The sequence below is a fragment of the Triturus cristatus genome, chromosome 7 (assembly GCF_964204655.1).
Source record: "Triturus cristatus chromosome 7, aTriCri1.1, whole genome shotgun sequence".
Lineage (NCBI taxonomy): Eukaryota > Metazoa > Chordata > Amphibia > Caudata > Salamandridae > Triturus > Triturus cristatus.
The window spans coordinates 199,741,612-199,755,442 of record NC_140590.1 but is presented as its reverse complement, the minus strand read 5'-3'; the positions used below and the strand labels follow the sequence as shown (position 1 = coordinate 199,755,442).

Genomic DNA, 13,831 nt, shown 5'->3' with positions numbered 1-13,831 from the left:
TGAGACATGTTCAGAGACCCAAACAGAAGCTCTGAGATCTCAACAGAAGCTCAGTTGAATCTCCAAAACTCCTCTTGTCAGTGGTGAAACCCTACATGAAGGATATGCTCTTCATGGATGCCAGAGACAGACAGAAAAAACAAACCTTACTGGAAACAGCAATATCCCTACTATGGAAGTGATATCAACAGACCCCACACAATTGATGATTTGACATCTGATGGCCAGGAAATGTGAAATGAACATTGTTTTTTGCTGCACAGCAAGCACTACTCTGCAGTTATGGTCAGTCATATGCACACAGGGAGAAGGAAGAATGATTACACCCCCTCCTGTATCACTGCACCTACTGCACTATTGATAGCCAAGGGGACACCTTGCTTGTTGTGGCTGCTGGGGACTACCTGTCCCAGAATCCTGTGCCTTTCTGTGCCCTCCCTGGAGGGAGGAGCTTTGCCTGCTTGAGCGCTCTAAAAAGCGCTAGTCACCACCGTGGCGCGGGACACCTTGCTTATTGTGGCTGCTGGGGACTACCTGCCCAAGAATCCTGTGCCTTTCTGTGCCCTCCCTGGAGGGAGGAGCTTTGCCTGCTTGAGCGTGCTAAAAAGCGCTAGTCACCACCACGGCGCAGGAAGCCTTGCTTGTTGTGGCTGCTGGAGACTACCTGTCCCAGAATCCTGTGCCTTTCTGTGCCCTCCCTGGAGGGAGGAGCTTTGCCTGCTTGAACGCGCTAATAAGCACAAGTCACCACCGCTGCACGGGACGCTTTGCTTTTTGTGGCTGCTGGGGACTACCTGTCCCAGAATCCTGTGCCTTTCTGTGCCCTCCCTCGAGGGAGGAGCTTTGCCTGCTTGAGCACGCTAAAAAGCGCTTGTCACCACTACGGCGCGGGACGCGTTGCTTGTTGTGGCTGCTGAGGACTACCTGTCCCAGAAACCTCTGCCTTTCTGTGCCCTCCCTGGAAGGAGGAGCTTTACCGGCTTGAGCGCGCTAAAAAGCACTAGTCACCACTACGGGTGGCAGCTGGGGACTACCTGTCCCAGAATCCTATGCCTTTCTGTGCCCTTCCTGGAGGGAGGTTCTTTGCCTGCTTGTCACCACCGTGGGGCACGCCCGGGCAAAGCCCAGGCCAAGGGCGGGCCCGTTCGCGCCCATGAGAGCCCGAAGGAGGCCGTGATGAGCCATGTTATTGACATCTCCGGACTGTGGACATCTCTGGACTAGTTTTGGACTGTTGACCTGTCCACCTGTACGTGTGGGCTACTAGGTACTGTATGATTACATATTTGTTCCTTTATTTGTTGTTTTATAATTAATTGGATATGAGTAGGCGTAAGTCAGGGGTGGGTGCCGGAGTGGTAGGGACTCTTGATGCTTTTCTTGTTTGAGCAGAATCTGCCCTTATACATGAGATAGAGCTCATGGAACGTTGGTTGTCTCTGGAGCCTCAATCCCAGCTCTTCCAGCACCCCGGCACAGTCATTGATGTAGAAAATCGGGCCTTAAATTCCTCAGGTGTAATGCCTAACGATTTGCAAATTGATGAAACTAACCACATAGTGAAGACTACTAATGACCATTCGCTTACAGTATGTAAGCATGGAGTAAGCACGAGAGGGCAGAAGGCAAGTTTAATTAAAGAGCAGGACCCTGTCACCAGGAAGAAAAAAACACAGGCTCAGAAATCAAAACTAAGTCGTAAAGTAGTACTTCCGGCAGTTGTGACATGCCCAGTAGTATATCATTGCCCACGGTTACTACCACCAATACTAATACGAGCACGCAATGGTCAATTGAGGATGATATACGTTAAAAGATTAGAATTAATGATATCCACTCTACTAGACCCATTGCCGCAGAAATTATGTCAAATAGAAGACAGGATGAATAATTTAGAGCAAATTGGCTCCGAAGTACGGTCAGTGAATCCCGATGCATGTAATTGCGAGGGCGCAGGCATCGGGCCTATGCCTCCGCAGATGAGGACTTTGAGTAACTTAAGGCATGGTCTTATAATTAATAAACCTTGCCCTAATATTCAACCTGTCCCTTTCACTACAACTTATTCAGTACATACTAGCTCCCTACATTTGGAAGGGAGACCTCGTCCCACGTCACACATTCAGTATCCATCTTCAACAAATCATAGGCTAAGTCCCAGGGATGGGGCTGCGATAAGGAACACTGGAGAGGCACACGTGCAGGTCGCGAAACAAAGGATAGCTAACGATCGTCCTAATAATTTGAGTTTAAATCTCCCTCCAGAAGCCACGCCATAAACTGTTGTTTTAGCGAATGTTCCACCTCTACTTTCAAATGATCCTGAACACTGGCCTACAATACGTAACAAAGCAGTCTACTTAGAGAGCTCTAGAACTGGGCTAAAGAATATTCTCATTTCAGAGTTTAAAATGGACCATAGGGTATCATGGATAGGCAGGTCCATAAAGCGTCTACAGGGGGACTGCGTGATTCTAACCTTTGGGTCTCCCAGACTGGTCCAACTTATTTTTGACAGGGCAGGGAACTGGCAGGTTGATCCAAATGGTATTAACATCTTACCCCTGGGTTACTTTTACCAACCCACCACTATTTTACTTTGCGATAAGGGAGGAAGGTTACCCCTAAAGAATAGGCAAACTAAATATGCAGTACCAATAAACAATCGTCGTGATATCCTTAATTCCCTAGAAGATATCGAATGACTTTTTGACCCAAAGTTGTCCTTATCTGATAATGTTATCCCAGTTTATCCCACCACTTGAATGCCGAATAGCGAGCCAGCACCACAGAAAGACTGCATGTGATTCTCTATCAAGAACCAGGAAGACTCCAGAGTGAAAACTCCAAACATAATTTCAGTACAAGTATCGGATACTGCTGATATCCCAGAAATGACATTCACAACATGTAACTTGATGTCCTGGAATGTTGCTGGCTTGTGCTCAAAGTTGAGTGAGCCCATTTGGTGTGAGTCCCCATTAAATCAAGATCTCCTTTGTCTCCAGGATACATGGGCTAGAGATGCGATTCACATCAATGGATTTAAAACCTTACATACTAGGGAAATTGAAGGACACAGAGGAAGACCTAAAGATGGGCTCTGTACTCACATATCCAATAGTTTAAACATTCAGGCCGATCTTCATATAGAGGACATCTACTATCAGCTAATCAAGATTGAACTAGACAGTAAACAACGTTTGATTTTGATTAACGTTTTCAATAATATTCCAGCATTTAGCATTGATCATGTTATTAAAAAGCTATCTAGTGATGTACAATCCTTATGGGGAAATCTGTCAAAGAAACAGTTGTTATTCTGGACGGGGATTTTAATTGTGTTTTATGCTTGCATTCTGAAAGTACTATCTGTGGCCGTGAAGCTGAAAAGGGGTTTAGCAGTACCCATTTTTGTCATGCTAGTCAGGGGGAGATATTTAACGAGATGTTATGTCTTTTAGATTTAGGCTTTGTAAATGACAGGTGCTCAAATCCTGCTGCTATGGGCTATACTTTTAATGGTAGGGGCTTGTGCTCTACTATAGATTTAATACTTATGTCAAATAATTATGCTTCAAGAATCCGTTCTTTTCTCATTGATGATATTTCCTAAAGTGATCATTTTCCACTGTGTTTGATAGTCACTTTGTGGTTGAATCACCCAGTTAATAGTAACAAAGGTTACCAGATTTTAGATTCAATTGTTCTCGATAAGCAGAGTGGTTACACGTTGAAATGGTCCATGGTTGATCCCGAATGTGTTATCAAACAGGTGGTAGATAACTGCAAAAATGCACTTGAAGTCTGCTTGAGTGAGACATCAACTCCCACGAATATTCTGGATTATTTTTCATTCATATCCAGCTCGGTGAGGGAGGTATTGCATGTACAGAAATCAAGTAAAGTTAATTCCTCTGGATGGTTCAACTCAAAGTGTACCAAAGCTTTTTCAAATTTAAAAAATACCCTCCACACTAATCCTACAAATCAGGATGTTAAAAGACATGCTAGAGGAATGTATTAATCAGCAATTAAGGAAAGGAAAATAATCCTGAGAAACGAAGCGTGGAACTCGCTTCACATGGCTGCTTTAAACCGTGATAGCAGCGCTGTTTGAAAAGCGGTTAGAGCTCCTTTTCTAAAGTTGGCAAAAGGGGCCGACAATAGAGATTGCTATAACAGAGGATCAGTGGATCCAACACTTTACCAAGGTCTTTAATGGGGAAGGCAACTCCAATAATAACTTAGATGTAATTTTGTCAGCCAACAATACCCCAAACTCTGACCTCCAATTTACATTGGAGGAGGAGATGAGGGCCATTTCGATTACACTAGGAGGAAAAGCCCCAGGACCTGGTGGTGTTCCAGCAGATCAGTGGTTACACAGGTAGCTAATGCAAGTTGTTCTGTATCTTTTTGCCTACCTGGGTAGAGTCAGTTATTGTCCTAATTTTTAAAAAGGGTAACCGTCAGTACCCTGGTTGCTATAGACCAATTTCGTTGTTGGATTCACTGACCAAAGTAGTGGGTCTCATAATTTTAGCACGTTTAAATGTTTGGGCACAGGACAATAATGTTCTTTCAGATCTTTGGTGGGAAAATTCCCACGAGTAAAAGAAGGAAGATTGTTTTTAGCCTTTGTAGACCTCACTGCTGCATTTGATTCAGTTAGACACACTAAACTCTGGGAGTTCTTAGATAAGATAGGCGTAGATCCACATATCATCCATTTTCTGAAAGATTTTTAGTGTAATGCTAAGACGAGAGTACGATTTGGCATCAGCAGTGGTTGTACAGCCCCGATCCCAACTCGAAGGGGGGGTTCAGGCAAGGTTGTGTCTTGACCCCCTTTCTTTTTAATCTTTACATAAATGGTCTTGGCATTGGTTAAGAAACAGAACGACTACCCCCGGGTAAATGACTGCCCGATACCTGCCCTTCTCTATGCCGATGACGCGGTGCTAATGTCATGGACACAAATAGGTTTACAAAAGGTTTTAAATGGTTCTTACTGATTTTATGAATAATTTAAGACTCCTGGTGAATACCTCTAAGACGTTCATAATGAGCTGTGGCAGAGGGAGCCAAAGGTGTCGGGATATGTTCATGGATGGCAAAAATATAGAGGCAACTATGACATTTTTGTATCTAGGAATATTATTTCACGAAGATGACCTGCGGACCCAGGCAGTCTTTTCAAAAAAAGTTAGCCTTCCAAAGAACAATTACCGCGCTTGCCCAGTTCTCAAAAAAGCTAGGGAGAAAACCCCCTGTGGAGCTTTTGCGGTTTTATCAGGCCAAAAGTATTCCGACTGCAATGTATGGAGCAGGGGTGTGGGGTCTGGCCAATACTTAACCACTTCAGACCGTGGAAAACAATTTCTTGAAATACATTTTATCAGTACCTAGAAGTACCTCGTCATTTGTTTGCCATGCAGAACTGGGCCTATCACATTTGTCAGATCTTATGAATCTTGAGCCAGGTCTTTTATGGCACCGGGTATGGATCAAGGAGGAGACTAAATTAAATAGGGATATTTTAACTGATAGTTTGAAGATGGAAAAGGTTTTAATGATCCGTTGGGTTAGATATGTCTGTGATTTTATGCAGAATCTAGGCCGCCCAGAGTATTTTACTGAACCAACTACCATGCGAGAGGTACGTAGGAAAAATCTAAAAAAGGAAGGCCTAACGATGATGGATTTGTCACGGCTGACTACAGAGATTCTGAAACCTACTGTACAAGAAAATCTACTTATTTTAAGTGTTTTTAGCATTCAACCATATTTAGCAATTGTACTTGGAGGCTTTGACAGATTTCGATTAACAAGATTCAGGCTAGGAATATTGCATAGAATTGTACGTTTTCCCACTATGAATGACAGGTCATGAACAATGATTCCGTGTCCCTGTGACACTTCCTCCATACAATCTACCCTGCATGTCGTTTTTTTCTGTAGATTTTATTATCACATAAGGAAAGTGGGGATTTTCCCTATCTTGAAATCTATGGGGATTAGATAGTGTCGCCCAGTGTTCATTGCTCTACAAATTTTGGATAGCGTGCATGTAATGTGGAAAGTAGCAATGTTTTTTAAAAAAATGGTTAGCTTCAGAAAATCTATTGTTAATTAACGGATTTACGCAGCATCGTATTGGCATATTTTAAATGCGCCCCATGAGCTACGATTTTATTCTGTTTTTACCCAATTTTTAATTTTGATGGGTGTCATTAATTTATTTTAAGCATGGGCCTAATGATGAATTACATTTGTAATTATGAGATGTCTATTGTAATTATGTTTTTGTAATGTTTTTATGATTGTATTGTACAACAATTGAATAAAGCTGTTCTTTGACTTTGATTACCCAGTCTACAGCTGAGGATCCCCCACCCCAGCATTTCTTAACTTTAATGGCCAGACAATCACACACACAGTGGAAAAAACAAAATAATTCACCTATTAATAAGGATTTCTACAATTTCCAAATGCCAGAAGACACCACCCAAGAAGATGTATTCATGACTAACATTACCATCCCACTTGTATGTAAACAGCTATGGGAGAATGTGAATTGAGACATGTCATGTACACAGTTTGCTGAAGCCATCAAATCAATTACAACTGGCCAAACCCCTGGCGAGCACGACTTTCCTCTAGAGTTCTATAAAATGGCTGGCACCCAGTTGATCCCACACCTGGAGAAAAACTTTAAACAAGTGACAAACAGATATGAATGATACCAACAGTTCACCAGGGGCTGAATTGCCCTGATATCAAACTGGGAGGAGACAATGAACACTTTTCTATTTACAGAGCCATTTCACATCTCAACAATGATGTGCAGATTAGTCAAAAACACTTGCAATGAGACCGAACAAGGTGATTCTACACCTGATCCACTGAATTCCAGTGGCATTCGTACCAAACAATCTTCGCAATATCACCTACTAAATAACTTATAAACGCTACTGCATTTATTATGGCAGACTAGAGATGTCCCAGACAAGAAATGATTCCTCTCTCTTGAAGCTGAGAAGGTATTCAATTCAGAAGAGTGTGACTATCTGTTTGGTACCTTGAGGAGCACATTTATCAAGATTGTGCAATACCAGGAATTCATGGAACAAATGCAGCAGCTTTCTCTTAGAGGGCATCAAAATCCACAGAGGCATGAGGCAGGCATGCCCACTGTTGCTGTTACTTTTTCTGACAGCCTTGAAAACCCTGGCAATAGCCATATGTGAGTCTGACGCCATCCAATGGATACACACTTCAGTGGGAGATCTAAAACTAACATTCTATGCTGGTGATAGATTGCTGTTGCTGATCAAGTCAAAAGACTTGGGGGCAGATCTACAAGCCCCTTGGGTCACTTTTGCGCTGCGGATGCATCACTTTTGTGACACAGCGATAGTGCAAACAGTGCAGCCAATTTACAATGTGATGCATCTAGGGAGATGCATCATGTTGAAAAGCCCTGCATCACATTATACCTGTGTCAGGTATAATGTACACAGGGTAGGCTTTCCCACGCAAGGAAAGCCTCATAGAAGTGCTGCAGTGAAATTTACAAGATTACACTGTGTCATTTCTAGGATGCCACTGCGTCAAAACCTTACACCTATTTAAAGCCGGCATAAGGAGTGACGCAGTATAATGAGTATAGGCCTCACCATGCATTGCTGGAGTTGCGTCATGCTTGTGACGACTCCAACAATACGTGACTTTTGAGGCAACAGATACATCAGAATTTATGACATATCTTTCAATCCTTGTGCCATGGTGCGCTGTATTGTACATACAGGGCATCCATGGTGGCGCAAAGGGAAGGGGCAGGGAAACTGACACATCTCTACTGATGCTTCATTTTCTTGTACATCTGACCCTCTGTCCCAGCCCTGGTGAAGTTCATTGACAATTTCACTGAATTCTCAGGGTACAAAATCAATTCAAGCAAGAGTGAGGCGATACTAAGGACACCCTCTACCACTAACTGCACACATGTTCATTCTTGGCAGATAAAATTACTTAGATATCCTAACTAGCACATACTTCCAGGCCTTGGTCTCTGCCTACATTCAAAACTGAACTTCATTAGTTTGGGGCCATAGTGCATACAGTGAAAATGGTGGTAGACCCCTGGTTCAACAATTACCTATTCAGTATGCTACAGCTCTCGATATGAGCACCCGTCCTAAAATCCATAGATGATTCGATCAGAAAATATTTCTGGGGCCAAACCTCTAGAAGAATGACCAAGTCTTGAAAGTATGCGATAGCCATGGTGGGAAGCCTGGGACTTCCTTACCTGACCACTTAGGATAGAGAACACCACCTCTCTCAGCAATTATATTACTTCCACCCCTCATGGATATGCCTTGCTGGGTTTTCCTCGAAAGACACCAACAACGAGGAAAAAAAGACATATTTCATACATGGTTGAAAACACACAAAACTCTAAGAGAACAAGGACTTTTGCACAATTACATCCCAAAATGGAACAAAGCAGCATTAACAATAGGCAATAAACCAGGTTTCTGGAAAGACTAGGTCAAACAAGGGAATCTGCACACTCAGCCAATTGTATTCCAAAGACACGCTCAAATCTTTCGTGACTCATGGCGTCAGAATTAAGTTTATACAGGAATCAATTCTGGTAATACCTGCAACTGAGAAACTGCATGATGCCCAAGTTGGCTCAAGTACTTCGACCACTAACCTCGTCATCCTTGCACAGCTACTTTGTGAATTAGGGCACTATAAAAATACATCTGGGTAATAAAAACATTTGAAAACAAAACAATTCTCGATACCCATGCACCAATTGCTCAGCTGATAGTGGCAAACAAAACTTACTATGGTGAGGACTTGTCAAAATGTATGTCTTTGTATGGCAAAAGCCTTAGCATATCCTGTCTCAAATTTAGAGACTTCAAAAAAGTTTAAAACTGCCACTCTGCCCCCTACAGATTGCACAGGGACAAAATGTTCCCAACACCGCTATGCTGGAGATGCCAAGGAGATTTGGGTGATATTGTACATATAATATGGCAATGCCCAAACATTGTAAGCCTTTTGGTGACAGATCTCGAACTCTTTATGAGATCTGCCAACATCCAAGTTACCCCTTCACTGGAACTGTCACTTCTCCCTGACACATGCCACAGCAACCCTGACTTCACATGAGAGACACTGGCTCTCATCAGTCCATTCAATCAAAAAGATCTGCATTCTCCAGAAATGGAAAACAAAGCAGGGCAAAACTTAGACAACTGGTGTACTCCATGTCCACCACTGCAGTTTATGACTCATTTACAAACATAGGGCCACATGCATCAACCCTTTTTCCAGTCGCAAAACGGGCTGATTCGCAGAGCAGAATCGGCCTGTTTGTAAATGGAAAAAGTCCCTTTCTGATGCAGGAACCCATTTTTATTCCCAAATGAGGTAATGACAATTTTTTGCGATTACCTAAATTGCGAACAAATTTAGGGAATCACAATTTGTGATTCCCTAAAGGAGATGCATCAAGCATTTCCTAAATACAAACTGTGCATTAAGGAAACGCTAATTACAATCAACTTCAAGTTGATGGTAATTTGCGCATTCTTTGAAAAATGCACAAAAGTGCATTTTGTTAAAGTGACATGTGGCACACACACATGCCCTTAGGAGGGATACACAAACCCAACAGCAGAGCTATTCACAGTTAAATTACCCAGGACACTGGAAGAAAACACAAATGGTTAGGACAAAAAATTTCTACTTTCTAAGAGTGGAGGTTATACCTGTCATCTTTAGGGTAGTCACTCTCTCAACTGTTTGCCGTTTGCCACACATTTTTGCTGATTCTTATTGTTGGCCTTAGGACTCTGAGCTCTTTACCACTGATAACTAGTGCTAAAGTACATGTGTTTCTCCCCTATATAGACAACATTGGTGTACACCTGATTAGCATATCTGTTCTACTGGTAAGTCACATGGAAAAGTAGAATATCATACACCAAGGGCCTGTACTTCAAATGCTTCTAGTGGGTCTACAGCAATCATTGTGCCACCCACTGAAGTAGCCTTTCAAATCTTTCTCAGACCTGCTACTGCAGCGCCTGTGTGTGCAGTTTACAATCACTTCAACTTGGAATTTACAATTACTTGCCAAGACTTAGACACCCCTCTGTTTACATATAGGTCACCCCTAAGGTAGGCCATAAGAAACCCTAAGGGCAGGGTGCTATTGTAAGTACGAGGTAGGACATGTACCTTTGTGTATTGCTTGTCCTGGTAGTGACAAACAGCCTATTTTGTTTTTCACTACTGTCTGATCTGCTCCTATCATAGGAAAGCATTGGGAATTACTTAATATACGTTTAATCTGCAATTCCTGATCAGAGAGGAGTAGCATTTTCATGTTTGAGATGTTTGAAATGGTAATAATAAATCCTCCTTATTGGTGAAGTTGGATTTAACATTACTGTTTTAGAAAAGCCACTTTTAGAAAGTAGACATTATTCTAACAGCCGGTCTCCAATACATGTCTGGGCTACCTCTAGATAGCCAAAACACATGAAGGGCTGGGTGTGACAGGAGGCTCATCTGCATTATTCTGCTTTCTGATAGCCTTCCTGGGCTGCAAAGGGGAGAGGTGGGTCACACTCACATCTGATTAAGTTGGGGCCTGTCCTCGCACAAAGTAATGATTAACCCCCCAGTATTAGCCTGGCAGACGGGACTGGGTTGATAAGGATCTTTGTACACTTTGGAGTGTTCCTCTGAAGTCACCCCCTACATCAAAGGCTCTTTTGGGTATAAGTACTGGGATTTTAACCTCCTAAAATAAGATACTGGATCTTGAACTGAACCTCTGTCAGAAGGACTACCAAGCTGCTTAAATGACTCAACTGGACTGCTTTTCTGGAAGGACTGCTTTTCTGCTTGTTGCCCTGCTGCCCGGTGCTCCCTGACTCTGCGGGTAGAAGACTTTTTATGTCTTTCCTCCAAGTGAACTCCTATGGCTTACTGGCTTGGCTTCTGTTCTTCTGAAGTTTCAAGGACACAGAAGACTTCCGACAATTCTTCTGGTGTTGCTAGACTCTACCTTCTGTGAGTCCTACCATTGCCTTAGGTACCCACTCCATGCCCTGGGCCACTGAAGTGGGGTCTGCAGCTGCTTTCATCAAAAAACTGATGCATTGCATTGGATGATTGAGAAACTCTGCTGCATCGCCCTTCTATGCTGATGCAAAGGCTACCCAATGACAGTGGTTCCACAGCATACGTGGCTCAACGATGACACTCAGGGTGGCTCAGAGATGACACATTGCACTCAATTCAATAGAGTTCGACTACGACGCAGCACCTACTTTCCTGGGTTCAACGATGACGAGGTAGATCTCGACGTCAACAAAAGCTTTATCTGAGGTATTTCTTCAGCGGGACCTGTATGGGTCCTTTCACCTGCCTGCTGTTGATCGCAGTTGGCCTGAACTTTGGATTTGCACTTGTCCCCTGTGACCATAAGTAACATTTGGACTGCTATTGACTTCTGAGCACTATGTTTGATTTAATCTTTAAAAATTCACATTTCAGCATCTATTGATTGGATTTTTGTTATTTTGGTCTTATTTTGCTCAGATAAATATTTTCTGTTGTTCTAAACCTGTTTTTGTGGTATATTCATTGTGTTACTGTGTATGTGTGTTGCACAAATACTTTACTCATTGTGTTTGTAGATAAGCCTCACTGCTTTGTGTTAAGCTACTAGAGGGGGAGCACAGGTTATTTAATTGTGCATCTAGCTTAACCTGACTAAAGTGCTGGTTTCTGCTTGGCCTGGGTGCATAGCTCAGTCAACCAGGAGTCCCATTTCTAGCAGTGACACTTTCAAAATGGTGACGTAAATTCTGAATTTACTATTCAAGAGGATTTAAAAATTTTCTTCATTTGATCTTCAAGAGCACATCTCTATCTGCTCCCAATTGAGCGTTAACACTTATTAAATGTGATAAGGTAACCAAGTTGTGGCATCTGGAGCTCACCGGGCTGCAGTGCCATGGTAACCTGGCAATGCATTCCCCGTGGTGGTATCCTAGGTACATGAATGGTTTTAGAATGTTATGTTTCAAATGAGCTGAGGGTCTGTTTGTATTTACTGGCTGGGATCTGAATGGGATCTTCTTACAATGGAATAAACCTCAACTTCTGTCTTCAACCTGCCTTGAGTGATCCTTTCTGCTGCCACCATGGATCTTACACAAGTGTAAGTTAATGAGAGATGGAGGCCTTACAACAAAGAAAAAAGCAGCTTTCGAAGTTTTCTGCTTTCTGGATATGTAAAATGTAAACCCCATTTCCAACTTTTTAAATACTGGGCTTCCTGCCCTCTATGTGGTTATGACCTACCCTATGTAGGATGGCTTAAGCTTGCTAAAAGGCTCTTTTTTATCAAAATGGCAGTTTAAAAATGCACCACAGGCTGAAGTGGCAGGTTTGAGACATGTTAGCATTTTATATATGCGCCCTTGGTACTAGTAGCCCCTTTTTCTATGGACTTACATTTAAATAAATGTACCAATCAGGTGTAGGCATCTTTGACCATGTTTTAGGGAGAGACCACATACACCTAACCACAGGAGCAGTGGTAAAGTGCACAGAGTCCTAAAAGCCATTAAAAATGGGTTAGCAAAGGGAGGGATTCTGTGGTGACCCTGCAGAGAGGTTCTCATCTGGCCCAGCAATAGATCTTTTGTAAAGTGTGTGAATTCAGAAGCTGAACTTTAAAATCATCAACGTCAGAGTTAATTGATCATATTCAGTTTAAAAATATTAATTCCACTTGCCTCTTCACATTGAACAAGGTTATACATGATTATTTTTTGTCAATCTGCAGGTTCCTATTATTGACATTAAATTTCAAAGCAAACAATAAAGTTCCAATAAGTTCAGGTCATTAAAGTTGTGGTATCCATTTATTTGCAATATATCATCTATCATGAGAGCAATAAGAATGTTTAGTCAATTAAAAAATATTTAGTTCTTGCAATCCCACAACGTATTAAATATTCTAATTAGACCATTACAATTGGTAAGCCACATAAACAGTTAATGGAAACAGCATCCTGAGTATATCCAAAAAGAAGTTATTATGAGTACTACTATTATTATTATTATTATCATTGCTAAAAGTATTAGTATTATCATCATTATGCACATCATAACTTACATATAGGACATATTCGGGAGAACTCCGGCACTTTTAGCTTCTTGGATTTGAGCCTCACTGATGTCGATACCAACCACCTTTTGGAAATGTGAGGCCAATAAACGGGTGCTCTGTCCGGTGCCACAGCCAACATCCACTGCCAGCTCAAAGGGCTTTCCCTTCTGGAAAAACAGAAAAGATTAAAAAAAAATGGGAATTGCATGTATTGTAGGGTCACTTTTCCACAGTTTAAAGGTAATATTTTTATATTACATCCCAACAGGAAAATACTTATTCTGACAATAATTAAGGGCTGCTGCTGATCATTGTAATCTCTGACAGCCTCATTCAATGACGTGCTAGGACAATGCATCCACCAGTTTCATGATGTCTTGGCGTATTTAACCCACTCTAGTATTATTTATTTTCATTTTATATGCACTATTGGGTGAGAGAATAAGGACTCTATGCAAGCCACTGAGGAAGGCTGTATCTGAAGGTGATAGCCTTGGTTGGTTCTAGGGAACAAATACCATGAACAATAACTACAGTTATGCAAGATTAATGAATATAGTTACATGTTTGCTGTTTACATAAGAAGAAATGAGGAATGTTAAAATTCCC

The 13,831-nt window shown here is 42.0% G+C and overlaps 1 protein-coding gene across 2 annotated transcripts in view; it reads right to left on the bottom strand.

Annotated features, from left to right (window-relative positions):
- Positions 1-13,831, bottom strand: part of LOC146809211 (putative methyltransferase DDB_G0268948) — a 469,094-nt gene that overhangs the window by 326,658 nt on the left and 128,605 nt on the right. For both annotated transcript variants that reach the window (XM_085616031.1, XM_085616030.1), the window contains exon 4: positions 13,229-13,389. In XM_085616031.1, coding sequence (XP_085472157.1) covers positions 13,229-13,389 — 161 coding nt within the window. The remainder of the gene's footprint in view (positions 1-13,228; positions 13,390-13,831) is intronic.